Raw genomic sequence first — 21,121 nt, forward strand, 5'->3', positions numbered from 1 at the left:
ATTATGGCTATAATACCATCTTATTCATGAAGCATAAATTATATTAATACCATAAGTTAAAATTTCAACATGTTATCATCTAAAGAATAAATAAGATTGTATGATAAAAATTACACATTTTAAGCTAAAAATATGAATAGAGTTTGTGCCTGCATACAAGGCAACTAGTTTATGTATAATAAAGTTTTTTACATAACCATAAATACTAAAATGTTACTATCGTAACGAACAATAAATTATCTTACTTATCAATCCAGTAATGTGTGTATTTACACTTAACATTATTTCATGGAACCTGTTGCAAATTACAAACATCTGCAATATTGCATCAGTCAATCCACTCAGGATATATTATCCATTGAGTGTCTTAAATAATTTGTTTTAACACACAAGAGTATGTTTGTAAAACATATGAGATTTTGAAAAGTGTGTTGTTTGAATTTAAGTTCAAAAACTAAATATGCTGACCAAGGCAGTAATTTATTTTATTAAAAACATAAACTAACGTAACGTTTCAACCTTCTAGCAAGGACTTCTTCAGACTCTGTATCAAGTACAAAAGTAACCAGATACAACAAGAAGGGTAATATATATACACAAACATTACTCCCTCCAGACTATTTAGAAAGTTGTTTGGAACTTTCTAGCAGATGACTTTCACTTTCCAACTTTACTTTCACCTAAAAGGCTAAACACAATTACTTCCATATAGAATGTGGTTGGACTTTTTAATCTCACGCTCTTTTCCCTTCATTTTTCTTCCTTCTCCTCTCCTCTTTTTCTCTTGTCCTTTCCACTCTTTCCAACATCTTCTTCCATTCTTTGTTTAACTTCAGTCCCCCATTCCAGTTCATTGTGTCTTCTTCGCCTTTCTTCTCTATTTCCTTGGCTTCCTTCCATTTTCTCACTAGCATTCTCTTCTCCCTTCCTATTTGCTTAGCCTCATCCCACTCTATGTCATGTCCTGTTTCTCTCGTGTGTTTAAATATTGCATTTCTCTCTCTCTTAAGTCGTACATCATCCCTATGTTGTTTCAACCTGTCTTTCAGCCTTTTTTTCCGTTTCTCCTATGTACACACTCTGACATTCTTTACATTTTACTTCGTAGATAATCCCTTCTTCTTCCTCTTCTCTGTTTTCCTTTTTCTTGTTAGCATTCCTCGCTATTCCTAAGATGCTTCTCCCTCCCTTCCTGTAAGTTTTAATTCCTGCTTTCCTAAGCACTTTGCATATCTTTTCTGTGGTCTTCCCCATACTCCTTATTCCAAACCTTCTCTCCTCTTTTTCTTTCTCTTCCAATTCTCCCCTGCCCGTTTTCTTACTTCTTCTGTTTATGTCCAGTCTATCCTGCTTCTCATAGCCATTCTTTTCCAGCTGTTTCCATAGGCTATTTATTTTGCCTTCTTTTTCACATTCTTTCATGCATATTTTCTTGATTCTGTCCTCCATATTCTTTATAAAATTTATTTTTGTCTAAGCAAATAGGAAGGGAGAAGAGAATGCTAGTGAAAAAATGGAAGGAAGCCAAGGAAATAGAGAAGAAAGGCGAAGAAGACACAATGAACTGGAATGGGGGACTGAAGTTAAACAAAGAATGGAAGAAGATGTTGGAAAGAGTGGAAAGGACAAGAGAAAAAGAGGAGAGGAGAAGGAAGAAAAATGAAGGGAAAAGAGCGTGAGATTAAAAAGTCCAACCACATTCTATATGGAAGTAATTGTGTTTAGCCTTTTAGGTGAAAGTAAAGTTGGAAAGTGAAAGACATCTGCTAGAAAGTTCCAAACAACTTTCTAAATAGTCTGGAGGGAGTAATGTTTGTGTATATATATTACCCTTCTTGTTGTATCTGGTTACTTTTGTACTTGATACAGAGTCTGAAGAAGACCTTGCTAGAAGGTTGAAACGTTACGTTAGTTTATGTTTTTAATAAAATAAATTACTGCCTTGGTCAGCATATTTAGTTTTTCATAATCATGGAAACAAGGCTTAATGGAGTTTTAAGTTCAAAGTCATTTATAATCATATTATTTAATATCATTCTTAGGAATGTCCTATGATTATTAAATGTGAAATTAAATTGCCATAAACAAGTAAGTTAAATGAAACGGCAATAATCACTACACCAATCAGTATCCTGTCTTTACATAATATATGATAATGTGCCATGTTTAACATGCATACACATACATATTTACATATCAATAATGATAATATGTCACATCTCAACCTGACCAGTCATATTAGATTTTTCTTATAGCTTGTCATATCATTAAAACTATATTCAAAATTCAAGAATAATGTCAGTTTGTAAGGAAACTAATCAACATTGGCATAATCTCGGAAATAAAGTCATTGACTTTCATGTTAATTAAACCATGAAATGCATTTTTGTTGTGTTAGTTCCGCAAAGACATAGCTTATCTCAAAAATTTATTTCTTGGTACCTGCTTGTTAAAAATGTACCTAAAAACAATTGATGTAAGTTAACATGCGATTAACCATCACGGAGGTGCTTTAACAGTATGTTAACTTAAATTCGTATTTTACCTCGTTTAACTGGGTAATGTTTCTTTAATCCAGTAACATGTTAGTTTAATCAATATGTAATTCTTGCTAACTCTTGAGCATTGAATTCATAACAATTATTGTCATAGGTGAATAGCAGAATAAAATATTCCTTACTATCAACTTACGTTTATCATTATGACCTAAAATTGAAATTATACCATTTTTTGACTTGTGCATCATAAATTTAACACATAATACTTATATATAAAGGTTCCTTGACTTTATAGTGTCACGGCAGGAACTATCTCTGCCCTTGGTGAACACATCTTAAAAGTCTTCATGCAACTTTGGCATGTCCTAGGAAAAAAACTATACGAGTGACAAGCTTGGATCATCACTTGGATCTCTGCGCTTTTTGTCAACTACATATATATTGGAGTGTATGATTCTCATCATGGAATCACAGTACACTAAAATGCTACACAAGCAATAATAATAATTTTATTGTTACCATTGTCAACTGTACCCACACATATTTTGTGTCAAATAATTGCTCCTGCAGATATGTGTGTTGGGATTTCTTTTTTAACTGCAGTGCAGATTAGATTTACAATGTACCCATTGGGATTTTAGTTTAACATGCAATGCACTTAAAAATACAATGTACCCATAGGGATTTTAGTTAACGTGCAATGCATGCATAAAAAATATATTATGTATCCTTACACCTTGTTACCAGTATTCAGCACCAGCAAATATGTGCTTTGGGACTACTATTCAGCCAGTACACTTTATGAACAACTAACTTTCTGGTTATACTTGGTATAACATGTTATGTTCAGATATTGTATTAAAGTTATATTAGGTGCATAGACTACTAACATTCAACATGTCAGAGCTATAAGTCACTTCCAGTAAACATGAATTAAATTTCTTCAAGTGCTTGTTTATGAACTGAGAAAGGAAAATTGTAAACAAAGAAAATAATATTTTTTTTTTTTGCATGAAAATGAATTTCTACAGAAAGATCAACATTAATTTTCTTGACCTTAGGAAGAAGAAAAAACTTTTCTTTATCATAATCATCGTGAATATCGTGTAGGTCCATAAGCACAAAATATTGTCAAACATTCTAAAATAAACTTAATTGAAGAATGACTGTTCTGTGGTCATCTAGACCATCAGTTTAGAAGAAACTCATCCAACTATCTTTGTAGTATGGACGTAGGTGGAAATTAATTATATTTTTAAATATTTTTTAAGATAAGAAGAAGAAAAGTACTGCGGTCTAATATACCTCCCTAGACCGACAGTCTAGTAGAAGCTCCCATCCACCACCCTTAGGATGCTTCATATTTTCACCGCATATACATATGATATTTTGACTGATGGACTATCTTCCATGTTTTCTACACATTGAGTTAGAAGTACTCTACTTCATCAACATGTGTGCTTGTGACGCTGCGTAATTGTCGCAACCACAGTATCTTACGTTCCTTGGAACATTTCCATAATTTCACATGTTCTATTGCCACATTATCTACAATATTACCTCTACTACAACATAAAAGAGTGAGGCGCGAATGATTTATGTTATCAAGGCATAAATAAGGCCCTTCAAACAGGAAACAATACTTTTTTATGGGATTGTCATCAATCTCCCTTTGTCTGTTTTTAATAAAAACCAGACTCCCGGTTATAACAGGTACTTTATTTTCTTCTCTTACATTTAATTTATCTAACTTCTTTGATCTAGCATTACGACTCTTTATCTCGGCCATAACCAATTTTTCATTCCACGTGTCTTTTCTATCAACAGTGAAAATCTTTGTACCTAAGTGAAGGCTTGGTTCTATATTCAATCTCAATTCGATTGGGGCAAAACCAGTATGAGTCGAGATGGTGGTGTTTAACCAAAACAAGGCTGTGTTAATCTTTTCAGGCCATCGAGTATGGTTTTCAATACATAAGATCCTCATCAATCTGTTTAGTTCCGAGTGATACCTCTCCACCATATTGGATGAAGGGTGATATTGAGGTGTGAACATAAGTGTAATGCCATAGTCTTTCATACATGTATTAAACAAGTGAGATTTAAATTGAGGACCATTATCAGAAATAATTTTATGTGGTATTCCCAGATGCACAAAGTAAATTTCGCATAGCTTTCTTACTACAGTACTAGCATTGCTATTCACAATTGGATACGCAACCAAATATCTGGAGGCTGCGTCTAAAATTGTAAATAGAAATCTTTCACGCTTGGGACCCATAGTAAATGGACCTTGTAAATCTATGAACAGCACCTTACCGGGTGAACTCGTATAATGCACTTTAGCTAAATGTTTGGCTGGGTGCTTATTTGGTTTGGATCGAACACAAACCTCACAATCAGCAACGTACTGTTGTACGTCCTTTTTCATACCTTTCCAGAAACAATGTGAATAAATTTGAGAAAGTGTGCGATGTGCACCAAAGTGTCCACCTTGATCATGGAATTTTATTAAAGTGGAACCCACTAGACTAATTGGAATGCATATCCTTATTATATTAGCATTGTGAAAATCTCGGATATACAACACATTTTCCTTTAGGACATATTGTTTGCTCCATGTTCTACTTCTAGAGTTGTCTGAAACCAATGGGTTCAACAGAAATTGCCTGATTTGATTTAAATTGCTATTCGCTTCTTGAACTTGAATAAGACTTTCCACATCTATTAAAGGTTCTAACACATCTTTTAGCATCACACTATTAATATGGTATACCAGGTCTGTTTGTTGAGGAAAGGTTCTACTTAACACGTCTGCGATGATATTATCTGATCCTTTGCAATACTGCACATCGAATGAGTATTGCTGCAATTGGATAAACCATCGTGTCAGTCTTACATTCCACGTGTGTGCCGTTTCCAGCCATGTTAGTGCTTTATGGTCAGTGATCACTACAAAATGCCTACCTTTTAATAATGAACTAAATTTATCTATTGTATATAAGATTGCTAACACTTCTAATTCTGTTGAAGTGTAAGACTTCTCAAATTTTCTTATCAATCTGCTCACAAAACCGAGTGGCTTAAATTCATCATCTATAGTTTGATAACAGTAACCTGCCACACCAATTAATGATGCATCTGTTTGCACATAAAATGTGTGAGAAAAATCGGGAAATGCCAATAACACATGTTCACAAATTTTGTCTTTCATGGTCTTGAGAGCTATTGATGCTTGATCGGTCCACTGCCATTTAGATTTTTCCTTTAGCAAATGGTACAAAGCCTGAGCAATGAGTGCATAATTTTGAATATATTTGCTTATCCAGTTGAAGCAGCCGAGAATTCTTTGTAGTTGTTTCAAGGTTGACGGTTCTGGCAAGTCCAATAAAGATTGTACATATATAGGATCCTTCATGTAACCTCTGGAAGTGATTACATGCCCTAAAAATTTAATCTCGGATTTACAAAATTTACATTTTTCCAACTTCAACGTCATTCCTGCATTCTTAAGCTTTTCCAATACAGCTCTAACATGTACAACATGAGAGTTAAAGTCTTTCGATTTGATGATAACGTCATCCACATACACAACTACAAATTCTCTACAATCGGCTAATACACGATTGAGCGCATCTACAAACACAGCGGTACCATTGACAGAACCGAACACAACTCTCTTGAAATGATATAGAATTCCCTCAAACTTAAAGGCGGTATATTTACGGCTATCTACATGTAGTAAAATTTGCCAAAAGGCGTTCCCAAGATCTAGGCTCGTGAAATATTTGCATTGTTGAAATTCTACTAACAACTCTTGTATCTTCACGGGATGTATTTGCATTAATTTGACGTGTGAGTTGACTCGTTTCAAGTCAACACAAAGACGTATGTCCCCGTTGGGTTTCGGAACTACTAAAAGGGGTGAAAGATATTCAGAATTTGAAAGTTCTATCACGTCCCATTCTAGCATCGTGTTTATTTGCTCACGGACTTTTTCCCTGTAAGCATAAGGTATTGGATAATTTCTTCCGACAATTGGTTCGTCTGTATCCAAATGCATTTTATGAATATACCCTTCGCACAATCCAGGTTTGTTTGAAAATACACTGTCATATTCATTCAAAAGATCAAAGAGTAAAATCTTTTGACTATCAGTTAAAGTGTCAGCATTATCCAAAAGATCGTTAAATTTATTTACATGCTCAATTTTGGTAATGTTAGAATTTTCATCATTATGCACTAGTGCGCAATTATAATACTGGTTATCATCATCTCCTGCACCAATTGGAATAAAACAAGCTAGGATTTGCCCTTGAGGTGTCTTGCACATAAGAGCTTTGTTCATAAAATCCAAAGAACTCTGCATAGCGTAAAGAATGTCTAAGCCCAATATTATACTGGTTTGTAAATTTTGGACAACAAGAAATTGAACATACAAATCTACTGTAACTATGTTTATATTTAGTTTAACTATGCCTAGTACCTTTGATTTGGTGTAACCTGCAAAATCTACCAATCTGATGTTTGAAGCTGGAAGTAGCCTAGGCTTACTGACTAACACACTAATATCTTTCCATACTTTCTCCGAAAGTAGACTCATTTCCGCGCCACTATCACACAAGGCCACGTAAGGTCGGTTAAGAATTTTTACTTCAATTTTTGCAGTGCTAGGTTTCTTAAAAGAGGAATTTAATGGTATCCGGATTTTTTGCTCATCACCATAAGTTTCATATTGAAATTTTTGGTCCCAGTCGCCTACACTAACTGTGCATATTGTAGGATTCACGAGAGTACCTTTGTCACCTACATTCGAGCAAAGGCCACTATCTAGTTTTCCTGAAAATTAGAAATAATTTCATCACCTCGATTAAAATGTACTTTATTATCAGCGTTCACCTTGCAAGTGCTAACGGAATGTACCGTGGCTTCAACTGTACTTCTGTTGGCATTGTGAACAATGTTGTCATTCCTAAATTTACATACCGACATGCTGGCTAAAAACTGAATAACTTTATTCATCCCTGCATTGTTCCAATGAACCATATCCAATCTATTGTGTGCTGGATTACCAAAGAATTTTACATAGAGACTTTCATCTACCCTACCATTATCCTGAAAAAATAGAGGTGCAATATTATAAACTTTGACAGTATCATCATTATGTAATGTCATTAAATAAGTATTAAATCTGTCCCAAGTTTTCCATATTGGTTCATCTTCCGATGCCACAAACCTTGCTACCGGAGGCAAAGTGAGAATGATTATTTTCCTAGTCTTAGTTTTTAGTAAATTAAGAAGCCTTGTAAAAGATCCTATCATCTGTTCTAGTGATCTCCTTCTTAGCAAATCATTTGTGCCAATTAACAAAATAAGCTTATCATTTACTTTGGCTCCACCTTCAACACGTTGGCGAAGATTGTCAATCGTTTGTCCAGAAACACATAAACCTATGTATCTGGAACCTCCTGTCTCTTTAGAATATCTATAGCCTAGTATATTTTGAGCTAACCTAAGGAGTAAATTGTCTCCTACTAATTGGGCATCATCTAACATTGGAACTAGGTTTCTAAAGCCACCATTGTTAAAATGAGTATCACTCCTATATTTACTATTATACTCTGTATTCAATTGAGGAGGATTTGCAACACCACTGCTTCTGTCACCTCCATTGACACAAGCAGTTAAGCATTTTCCTGCTGTGAATACACCTTATTACTAGGATTGACTTGCCTAAAGTTACGTGTAAATGTCCTAGCTTTATTAACAGGCATACTAAAATTTCTTTTATCTTTACCAGTTGCAACATTCTGTTTAGTTAAACAGTTAGATTCTTCACTGTTATCACATTTGCTACCAACTGAAACAGTAGCAACTCGTGCCTTAAAATTTCGGTTTTTTGCATCAAAGTTGTTTTCACTAGTTCTTGGAGGATTAACCTTCAAGGATTCAAAATTTTCTATTACAAGCAAAATTTGTTGCAAGGAACTGATGTTGTTAATTACGATATGTTCTTGTATCTTGTGTGGTAAAAGTGTGGCAATCTGTGCTATCAGATGTGCCTCCTCTGCATGAGGCTGTACCGATTTCAACGTTTTGTAGTTTTTATTTACATATTGTAGCAAATTACCGTGTGTTACATTTGAATAAGGACTACTGAGAACCTTGGACAACTTTACTGTCTTCCACCTATCGTTCTCGTAGTGAGACAAGAATGCTCTTTTAAATTCTGAGTATGTAGTTAAAGTGGTTTTATTTTGCACATACCAACTACGCGCGCAATCGTTCAAAAGTTTTGGCAAGTAACGCATGTACTCAGATTCCCTTATATTATATAAATCTAGATTTTCTTCAACCTTTTCCATGAACTCAGATGGTGCAACATCTGTTGATATCCCATCGAAGTGAGGGAAATGACGTAGTTCTTGAGGCTTGATAAAAGCACGTCTAATGGTATCATTTACTACTAATGAAGGGTCAACTTCAGTATGTGTAACGCCACATATAGGCTCGGAACACACTTTTATTTCATTTACTTCTTTATTGGTATCATTAAGTGCATCACTATTCTGTTTACGACGCTTATACTTCCTATGATCTAACCTGTGTCTACTATAAGGCATACTGTTTGAATGTTTAACACCAACACCATCCGAATCAACAAGTCCGGAGGCTTCGGAATCAGAGTTTACAACAACTTCTGGTTTCTTTTTTATGTTCCTTGAAGGACTGACATGAATACTACCAAAAGATGAGTCAGTATTCACTGCTTTATTTTCAAACTGAGGAACATGCAAAGATTTGTTCATAATATGCGAAGTCATAGGTATTTCACTACTAACAATATTCCTATCGTGCATTAAACTTAACTTAGAATGTTTACATAAGGGTGACGGAATATCCTCTACCACAGACAAAATTCCTGTTTTTATTTTTGATAACGCCTCATTAATCGTAGTCTCTAATGAAGATTTATTTACTTCTGACAACTCTTGCTTTACGGGCGAGACAAAGGTGTCGTTTTTGGTTTCAACCTTTTTAGAGTGCCTTTCATCTGTGTCTACACTACCTATACCTTGTATAACATTCAAATAAGGATGAACATCATTGAGATAAACACCATCAATGTTTGTTTCATAACATGTTAGTGAGCATTGAACTCCTTGTGACCGTACACTTACATCTAGCATAACTAATTCATCACTATTCCTACCTTTCATTCTTGACCATTCCGTTTTCAACTGATCAATTGCTAAAGTACATTGCCTAGTAGCAGAAATGCATTCATCCAATTGAGCATCAAAATGCTTTGTAAAGCTACCCATCCTTTCATCAACCTCATCACGTAACTTACAAACCCTATTTTCTAATTCATCATCCATTCTCTTTTCAAGATCACCAAAATCATGCTCTACTTTCTCTGTGCGTAACATGCACTCATTTCTGAATTGAACTATGTCAACCTTCAAAGACTTTGTGTCATTTGAATGAGCTGTGTTAGAAGCATTTATTTGCTCCTGCATTTTGGCTATGCTCACACATTGAGATGCCAAAGTTTCAGAGTGTTCCCTTAATTTGGAATCTACGTCACTGTGCATATTCTTGACCATACTTGCGAGGTCAGCCAATGTGATTTCCTTTTCCATCATCATATGCTTTATGTTAAACCAGAAATCTCACAAATGACAAAATTAATATGTTAAGTGAATGTGCACAACTTACCTGACATTAGCAGCACAACTGAGTCCTCATAATCTAGTATGAGGTATAATAAACTATTCAAGAAACTTCAGGAGCCCAAAATGAGTCTCCTAAATCTTGTATGAGGTTACAACCACCAAAATGAATGTTCCTCGCCTCAGTATTGATAAAGATTTCGCGCAATAAGTAGCGAGTTGTGACTCCCAATGTCAAGGCGTGCTGTGAACAGAAACTTAATCTTCAAACATGTTACAAATCTATTCAATTTGTAATTTCTTAAAAAATAATATTCAGTCAATATAAACTAACTAACAATACTTCTAAAATTATGCTTTCACAAATAAGCCAGAAATCAAACTTTCGAACAATTATATATTCTTCACAATTTAAGAAAATTATATTTGGAATGCATGGCCATGCCTACGAGTACATTTACATTGCCTTTTCTTTTATACAATGCTCTTACAAGTAAGTTACAAATGTACCAAGCGTTGACAATACTGATGGCAAGCTTAGGTGGCCATATTTGTATATTTTAAAAGTTCTATCCTCTTATCAAATATGTTCTTTTCTTTGTAAAATATATTATATGTTAGCAGAAAAGTCCAGCCTCCCTTACCTGGGGCTGGCTTTTAAAAATATATATCTGGTTTCTAAGATTTCTAAGTCTAAAGATCACTTCACCACTTCTGCTATGAAGATCCTTCGGTATAAAGTAATGTCACTGTTATTTCAACAACTAGTATTCCGTTTTTTTTGTCCATTATGAACTTTAATTTGGATTTGTTACAGACAAATATCCATTTTTTGGCCCCGACGCTTAACTTGTCGTCTTTTTGGAAGCCATTTTTTTTTTTTTTTTGACAAATTTCATCAAAATGTTAAATTAACTAAAAATTGTGCCCTTTTTTATTGCAAATGTATGGAAAACCTTGTGAAACAAATGTGAGTACTAATTAGCAAAGAAATATTAACAAATACAAGAATTACTGCTACAAAATTTTCCGTTCTTTGCAATGCTTACAATGGAGCATGAAAATAAATAAAATACGTGACCATATTTTAATTTTGAATAACTTTTAAAATATATCTCCGAAAATGATGACATTTCGTAATCTGTGGTAATTTATTATGGGGAATGCAATGAAATAAAAGCCCCTACTGAAAAATGAAGATTTAAATTTCCAATCTTAGCATATTTAATGACCATATAACAGTGCCTCTGAATGGACTCGTTATAACATCATGCAAGCATAAGAGTGATATAGATCCGGGGTTCACAGTTTTACCTTCAATCTGCTGTGATCAAATTTTGATTCTAACTAAAACCAGTGATTTGGTGCTTTCCTCTTCTGTCTTGCATAAATTTAAGAGTCCTAATGTTACTGTTGTTATTAGAAGAAGAAGAAGAAGAAGAAGAAGAAGAATTTCTGAGAACTTATATTTCTTTCATAGTCTTAGTAATAACAGAATGGAAATTTCATTTTGGACCAATACCCTTCACCCAAAGGGCACTTGCCACTCCTCCAACCTCATATATACCCTCATCTGCCAAATCTGTGGTAACTTCTACCTGGGTGAAACCTCTACCCCCTGAACCTCAGAATCAATAACCACCAGGTCCCAACCCAAAACTCCTACTTCACTGTCAGCCACCAACAGCCACAACACCACTTCAACAACTGTTTCCGTATAGCCATAATACACCTAATACCCCAACACACTGACACCTCAACCCGCAGGTGATGGGAAAGGAGCTACATATGCCACTATATCCCCAGACTCAACCTAGCCACCCAATAATCACTTTTCCATTCCCTCCTGAACTTCAACCCACCACTATGCAGTAAACACTGGTGAAAGGACCTCCTCGTCTGAACCCGTGATCTATCACTTTCCTCTGGTAACACTGTACCGACTTCAGCATTAGTATTCTGTGTTTCTAAGCTATTGCGACTGTTTTTTTATCCTAAAAAAAAAAAAGGTAAAGTGTTCCCCTGTGCATAGCACCACGCCATGAAGGCGTATAGGGGGTGTGAGGGTAACGCCCCACACTTTCTTGATCCGGTCGTGAGTGGGGGTGATGTGATCAGCATCACACCCCTGACCGCCTTTACCCCCCAGGGTTTCCCCCAAGTACCCATGTTATTCGACGCTGGGTAGGCGCCGGGGCCGCTTCCACCGTTAGAAAAGTTCCCGGATTTGAACCGGCCGGGGATCGAACCCGGGACCTTGAGCATGGTAGTCAGACGCGTTACCGACTGAGCCACCGTTTTTTTATCCTATTGTGACAATGAGGTACTGGCCTCGTAATATAGTTTCCTTTTATGTTGTGGTAAGTGTGTGTGTGTGTGTATGTGTGTGTATATATATATATACACACACATATATAAATCAAAGAAGGTAAAAGGAAACACTCACCAGACAGTAGAAAAATTCAAAATTTTCGCTAATTTCATAGCATCATCAGTGTGAGGAGAAAGAGACGGAACCGGAAGTTGGGGCACTGCAGAGTTGCCAGGTCCCCATCGACCCCACACACCGCTTCTTCTTCGATGGGGACCTGGCAACTCTGCAGTGCCCCAACTTCCGGTTCCGTCTCTTTCTCCTCACACCGATGATGCTATGAAATCAGCGAAAATTTTGAATTTTTCTACTGTCTGGTGAGTGTTTCCTTTTACCTTCTTTGATTTTTACTTAGCCCTTTTGGCCCTCCTTGCTTTTATCCATTTTATATATATATTTTAAATTTACAAGTTTCTCTCTCTCATACAGTTTCGTCTGGTCCAAAAGCACCTGAAAGATGTTGAGAGACATATTCAACCTGGATTCACAAGATTGAATTGGAATGCTCTTGGAATAGAAGAATATGCGAAAAAGTGTCAGCATGTCCTTGGAAACTTTGAATCTATTGTTAATCAGATAGAAAACATTGCACAAGAGTTATTCACTGAAGTTATTAAAATCCAAGAAACAAACGTTTTGTATCCAAGATCTAAGAGGAAGCCTAATGATGACTGTATTATTCCATGCAAGGTATGTTGTTTTGGCCTGTGTATTTGTTTGTTTCACATAAATTTTCTGGTGTGTTTGTAGTTATATTCCTATAGGAAAATACACTATTTTTAGGAGAACCTTATGGTTCCCTCATTGATCTCAAATAGGAGAACACAGATATGTGTGCTGTTAAAAGTGCCCAAGTAACTACGTACATCCAACCATACATACATTGTACATTGTTGCAAAGAATAAACGTCTCACGGAGATCTCTTGAATGTGTACACCTTTATTTACACCGTTGCCTTTCTCTGTATATACATCTTTACGTTACAATCCATTAACCACTGCTCCCGGTTACCTTTTGCCCCAAAACAGAGAAATACACTTAACAGGACTTCCAGGACTTCACTCTACGAGTGCACTATTTAGCATAGCACTAACCCACTCTCGCAGTTTATCACGCAAGAGTCCCTACGCCATCCTCTCATTCAGTAATGTATCTTATCTGAGCTACGAGCACACTATTTAGCATAGCGCTAACCTGCCCTGCAGTTTATCATGCAGAGGTTTCTACATACGGCGCTCACTCTCTCTGTATTTGTATGCATTCACCTGGCTCTGTGAACTGTATAAAAAAATGTCTCAATCCATCGGGCCTTGTATCTGAGTATCTGAGAGCTGGCAACTGCCTGAGTATCTGAGCCGTAACAAGTTAGAACCCAGTATATATACCTTCAACAAACTGGCCCGCACCCAACCATCGGAGCAAGGCCCTATTGTTACTTTCCAAACAGAAAGCCGTTGAGGGAAAATGACCATTGGCTTCCCTGGCTATCGGGCAAAAATCAACCTTGGAAACAGATATGTGTGCTGTTAAAAGTGCCCAAGTAACTACGTACATCCAACCATACATACATATGGTGGCCGCGGTGGCTCAGTCGGTAATGTGTCTGACTACCATGCTAAAGGTCCCAGGTACGTATGTTCGTAACCTTACAACTGCTCAGTAAAAATTACATGTGCCAGTGATCCTCTTTCATATTCGAGTTACATATCACAGAATGCAAAAGGATCAATCCATATGAGAAAATATATTTTGTGTGTATAATTCCACCTAGATGTCTATGGTTCAAAACTGATAACTAGAGGTACATTTTTTTTGGTAAATATAATAAAATTTTGTCGTTGTAGCGGTGAAAAATTGGATCAAAAAATGACATTTTGGTTTTAAAATTGTAAATATAATCCTAAATTTGATTTAAAAATTGCTCTTAATACACAAAATAAACATATCCCTTCTAATAGCACATTTATATATTTTCCAGTGTATTAAGTTCATTCCTGTATAGAGGGTCCAATTTTACTTCTCAAATATTTACAGCAGATTTAATCAATTTCCCATGAATTGCATAACTCACAGGATAATTCAAACTTCAGAATGTGTCGCATCGATTTCTTGTTTAAGAGCCTATTTCACATTTTGCAGTTCATTTTGCATCATTTCGTGAATAAAAGAATAGGAAAATTCACCTCACACATTTCAGAAACATGAAAAATTATCATTGCAATGTATTATTTCACATTTCGTGTTTTCGTCAAACACGAAAAATGCATGCCTCTACCGATATCATTTTATGTTTATCTCATCAGGTTTAGAAATGGTGGCTATGTTTCTATCATAACATGTAGTGAATTTTGTGTTTGCAAACCTTTGTGCAGTCATCAGTATCTCATAAATGGTGAAGCCTAGTAAGCTGAAATAAGAAAAAAATAATCAGTACATTTTGGATTACAACTCAGTTATAATATTTAAATTTTGAATTTGAATTTTATTACTCCATATAAACCATATACATTGCTATTTGGAGCGTTCAGTGCAGTTCAGATAAAAAATATAATTACAAAATTACTATAATTTACAATCTAGATATTCACTAACACTATAATATTCCTTATTAACTAATAGTTTTTTTAATTTGATTTTGAAACATGTCATATTTTCTGCTTTTATTTCATTTGGTAGGTTATTGAATATTTTAATATTTTTATTGCCATCTGTTCTGGTCATTCTTGAACTAATGTTAACCTGGTGAAGTATGGCTAGAAGATGTTTATTTTGGGTGTTATATGTATGTTCTATCGAACTTCGTAGTTCAATATTTTTTCTCGCATATCATGACATTTCATATATGTACAGTTAAAGGAGGGTTAATATTTTGGATTTCTTAAACAACGTTTTGCACGATTCCCTAGGGTTTATTCCTGATATAATCTTAATGGCTTGCTTTTGTATTCTAAATGCTTCTAAACTTGCTGGTGAGTTCTCCCAAAATTCTATTGCATAATTTATTAGTGAATGAAACATTGCATAATGTACCTGAATTAGTGAATTTGTATGAAGTGTTTGTAATTAAATTAACTCTGATAAACTTACTATTCATTTTTCCACGTAAGTTTTTTTCAGCTATCAATTTCGCCACTCGTCTGGTGGCTTCGTCAGGCGTGAACTAAATAGTTAGTTTATCAGAGTTAATTACCTATCTCCACGTAACTGCCAAACTGATATCTTTAGATACAATGTGAAGTGTTTGTTTAAATATCCTCAGTGCAAATATTTTGGAATTTAGTTTTTTAACAAGTATTTTTTACATGGTTTGACCAATTTAGATTTTCATTTATAGTTACTCCTAAAAAGTTTGTTTCACTAACTAATGTTACTGGAAGATTGCTATTCTTTACTACATTTTTAGTTTTACTGTTTTGTTTAGTGTGAAATAGCAGGTAATTAGTTTTCAGTTTGTTCAATAGTAATTTGTTACTGTTAAACCAAGATTTCATTTTTCTCATTGTTTTTTCAATGTTGGCTTTTAACTCGTTCACATCATTTCCCTTTATCATTGCGCTAGTATTGTCTGCATACAACAAAATCTTTGTATTCTGTATATTTAATGGTAAATCATTTATGTACAAAAGAAAAAGTAGTGGGCCTAATATTGATCCTTGGTGAACTCCATATTTTAATGTCTTTAGAGTGGATTTGTATTTTCTTACGTTTCCTTTTCTTTCGTGTCTAATTTCAACACATTGCATTCTGTTTGATAAGTATGATTTCATAATTTGAAGATCTGTTCCTTTATTAGGAGTAATACTAACAAATGAAAATGATATTAAAGAGGAAATAAAGAGCAGGCTTAATTCAGGAAATGCATGTTACATTTCTCTTCATAAACTTTTATCTTCTCGTATAATATCTAAGAAACTAAAAGTTAAAATATACAAAACAGTAATTTTGCTTGGATGTGAAACTTGGTCCATTACATTAAAAGAGGGACATAAATTAAGAGTATTTTAAAATAAAAATTCTTAGAAAAATATTTGGATCTAGAAGGTAATAGGAGACAGGTGAATGGAGATGGTTACGTAATTTAGAACTGCGTAATATGTATTCATGTCCAGATATTATTAGAATAATTAAATCAAGAAGACTTAGATGGGCAGGTCATGTGGCACAAATGGGAGAGGATAGAAGAGTTTACAGGATTCTTGTTGAGAAACCTGATGGTAAGAGACCAGTAGGAAGGCCAAGATGAAGATGGAGGGATAAAGGAAATCGGTAAGGAAGGAAAAGATTGGATTGACCTTACCCAGGATAGGGACAGATGGAAGGATTGTGTTACCTCATCCATAAACCTTCAGGTTTAACAATGCTAGATAATTAGTTAATTAATTATTAGATCTGTTCCTTAACAGACATAATTTAGTGTAAAAATATGCATGGATAATGGATAATTCTACTGATCTGATATATCTATAACGTAACCCATGGTGCAACAGCCCATGTGTGCTAGGGCCTACCTACCGACTGCCAGCCTGACTCCTACGTGCCTGAGCAGAGGTGGAAGATCATCCAACCAGTTACAGGGTGACGTGTGGTCAGCATGATCAACCCCCAGGTGTGTAGGTTTTCCATGACCTGATTATGCTACTCATTCGTAGCATCCCAATTTCCTCATGATGGTGAGTGGCCACCAGTCCCATACACAGGCTGAAATCTCAGGAAAAGTTATTGTGCTCCCCCTTCCCAGAAGACTTGAAACTGTAGCCATAGCCCAAGGCTGAAGCGTGCTGCCTTAGACTGCACGGCCATGGTGCTGGACTGATGTATCTATAAATTGTCTTAATTTAGCCATTTTGTTGCTATTTTTTTATGAATACAAAGATATAACTCGTATACCATGGTTTTGTAAAGAAAATGTCAATCGTATGTAGTTTCTATATCTAAAGCAACAGCCATTTCAGTCACCTGTCTAATGATTAGGGTGCAGATTTATAGACACTAAAAACCTCTCAAATAGGCAGGCTAATAGGCACAAAGATGTTTGGAAATAGGCACTTAAAGAGGTGCTATAAAATTAGAAAAGACACTAAAATATGTCCTTAAATGATATTAAAATAGGCACTTACAAGGCATCCTAAATTAGAAAATACATTAATATATACATTGGATAAAAAGTAATGGCAACACTGGTATAATTGGTATTTGACTGTATTGGCAGAAGAGCATGTGTTACATTCCTTAAATGTAATCGCCCCCCCCTACCCATCTCTACGACCTTCTGCCACACGTATGAAAGGCGTACATCATCAGCGTGTCCATCTCTGTCGATGTCCTGCAGTGACCGCCCTATAGCACGTATGATGACTTCGCACGTGTCGTAGTGCTTCCCGTGCAGTGGTTCCTTCATTTTAGCAAGAAGGTCATAATCACACGGACTCATATCGGGTGAATAAGGTGATGTTCCAGTACCTCCCACTGCCAGTTATGCAGGAGCGCCGTCACAGTGTTTGCAGTGTGACACATTGCATTGTCATGCAGGATGATGGGAGACAATGCCAGAACGTGCTGTCCCTTCCTCCTTAATGTGGGACGAAGGTGGTGTTGCAAGAAGGTACAGTAGTAGGCTGCGTTGACCGTCTGCCTGGGAGGTACAGCATGGTGCAGGATTATGCCCTGGCTGTCGTAAGCAACAATAAACATCACTTTCACACCACCTTGTGCAGGGTGCATGTTGGGCGAGGAGAACCAGGGTGTTTCCATTCATTGGACTGCTTCTTCAAGCATGGTGTGTACGACCGAGCCCAGGCTTCATCCATAGTGATGATCCTTCCCAGGAACTCCTCACCCTCCTTCTGGTAGCGGTTCAGCAAGTCCTGGGCAAGTGCATAGTGATGCCATTGTTGCACCTCGGTGATTTCATGCAGTATCCAATGTGCTGCGATTTTGCGGAACCCAAGATTGTCGTGCAGACTGTGCAGCACTGTTTTGTGACACACGCCAATCTCCATGGCTAATTCTCGCGCAGTGCATCAGCGATCCACATGCAGCAGGGCAGCTAGGAGCTCCATGCTGGTGTTCTCCATTGTGGGTCTTCCAGAACAGGGGCGGTCGTGCATGGAATTCCTGTCTTCCCGAAACACTTTCACCCATCGTGCATCTGTATGATATGGCAATGCTACATCACCACACGCTTCACGCAGTTCCTACCAACATTCCTTTGCACTCCGACCACATGCCACTTCAATTTTGATCCACGAACGTTGTTCTTCTTGCCTACATATATTGTTAGGGCACTTGCACTCTCGTCCTCTGCTTCAGAGCACTGCAGTTTTTGACTGAATAACATACAACCGTTCCCACTCACTACACTTCCTCGTCTGACATTTCCTTATCAGCCACGAAATGCTTGTGGCACTGTGACTCACCCCTTTCACATGACAGCAGTGTTGCCACTACTTTGTATCCATTCTTTGTAGGCATTGAACATGAACTTATTTTGATTTTCTTCTTGCAATTCACAGTTATACTGTAGCATTACAGTTTGTACATAAAAGTACGCTAACGATTCATAAACTATTAATACTATTTTGATTGAAATTCACATTTGCAGGGAATCGTCAGGCTCACGTCTGTTGCGTGTATAATTATTATCAAGTGATGAGAAAACAATTTGCATCATTAAAAGAAAATATATTTATTGACGGATGTTCCAAGGATTTGATTCAAACTATTGTCAATTGATTGTGAAAAAAATGTGTGTAATTTGTACAATGGTAACACAATTATATTTCTTCAGACACTATTAATTGAAACATTCTTCAAAAAATATATTTTCTTTGAATGGTGCATTTTTTTCATCACCAGTTGTCCAGTTTGCTTACCTGATTCAACGACATTTTGTATTTCCAAAGATCTGTCAACCTTTGAGATCCTCAAATCTCGCAAATATCAGTCAGTTTAACATAAAGAAAGGTCTACTTTCTAAATGTAGGGAAAGGCACGTTTAAAAGCTGAAGTAAGCAAAAATGGCAGAAAAGGCATTTTTAGGCACGATTATGCAAAATAGGCACTAACTCAAAATTTTTCATTTATAGGCACTATTAAAATGCATTTTCGGACTACATATGCCATGAAACGAACTTGAAACATTAAAGCCTACATTTTACTACAAAGGAATGGAAAAGGAAAATAGGCAAAAATCCACACCCTACTAATGATCCTTTAATATTCTTCGTAGAACATTTACAATTCATATCTGATCAGTAAGAAAATAGGTATAGGCATTGGTCTCTGTGAGTTAAATTTTCATAATGGTCAATACTGAACATTTATTGCCAACTGTTACATTACTTTCTCTTATATGCAGGCTTACTTTAATTTGTTGGATACGGTTAGACAGGAAAAGATGGGCCAAATGTTGGCATCATATGAAAAAATGTCTCCTCTCTTAGACAAGATCGAATCTGTTGTGTTGGGAACCAACTCACATAAAGCAGAGCCTATGGCATTTTATTATCAATTTTGGGAGGACCAGCTCTTGAAATTCATAATGAGGTAAGTGGATGAAATACTTAAAGGTGCATGTGTGTGGGTGAGAATATGTTTGCTCGTGTAAGAAGTGCTTGAAACAGTCGAAAAGGAACTTAACGTCTTTGTCAAGATAAAATTTTGAGTAATACTGAGCAGATACTACACTGAACAGATTACTATACAGTGTTATTTACAGTAAATATAGTAATATAGTAGTATAATTCTGACACTTGGTAATTGGAACAATTTACAGTATTTCAGATTTTCTTTTTTTTGTAGTCTATGGTTATTACAAGCATAAAAACACAGTTTTCGTTGTGACGTTTCAGGAGAACACACACTCCCTTCATCAGACATTTATTTTTAGTTTGATTAAAGCTACAGTTATAATAATGGTTAAAAAAAAATTAACAAAAAAGAACCAATTGTTGTCAATGTTACATTGTTGTAATATAACAACTTAGCTGTGAAACAAGCAGTCTGTTTTATTTTTATTTCAGATAAAAAAAAATGATCACATTTTTTTTAAATATTTAATTTATTTATTTATTTTTATTTTTCATTTCTTTTAAAAATTATGAATCCCAAATATCAGGCAATTCAAAATCATCATTGCTTTCACAAAGTTTCTTGATGTTTTCAGTTACATTAAATTTTAAAGATGGTGGTTTACTCCACTTGTGAAAAAGAAAACTCCATAGTGGATCAATGTTACCATTTTCATTATTTAATTTATTCCAGTATTCTTCAGCAATGAACGAAGCTTCCCAGTCATTCAAATCTATGTTTTCAAACGAAAAAATGTTTTTTTATGCTTGTAATAACCGTAGAGTATGAGAGGAATAATTCTACAATGGAAGATTTTTGCAGAATATTTGTAAATTTTAGAATATAGCTTTTAATTGGAGCAATACCACACAATCTATCAAAGTTCTGCTTTAAAATACTCATAACTTTACATAAGATAATTATTTAATCACAAAATATATTTTCTACCCAATGCTCTTGCCATAATAATAAAAGTGCACAATGTCCATGATATTTATACTAGGTT

The 21,121-nt window shown here is 35.5% G+C and overlaps 1 protein-coding gene across 2 annotated transcripts in view; it reads left to right on the plus strand.

Annotated features, from left to right (window-relative positions):
* Dhc98D (Dynein heavy chain at 89D) overlaps positions 1-21,121 on the plus strand; it is a 519,777-nt gene that overhangs the window by 91,877 nt on the left and 406,779 nt on the right. For both annotated transcript variants that reach the window (XM_083131330.1, XM_083131320.1), the window contains 2 exons: positions 12,975-13,235; positions 19,904-20,091. In XM_083131330.1, the coding sequence (XP_082987456.1) occupies positions 12,975-13,235; positions 19,904-20,091 (449 nt within the window). The remainder of the gene's footprint in view (positions 1-12,974; positions 13,236-19,903; positions 20,092-21,121) is intronic.

This window comes from Lepisma saccharinum, chromosome 1 (genome assembly GCF_977018435.1).
Source record: "Lepisma saccharinum chromosome 1, izLepSacc3.1, whole genome shotgun sequence".
NCBI classification, from domain to species: Eukaryota; Metazoa; Arthropoda; class Insecta; order Zygentoma; family Lepismatidae; genus Lepisma; species Lepisma saccharinum.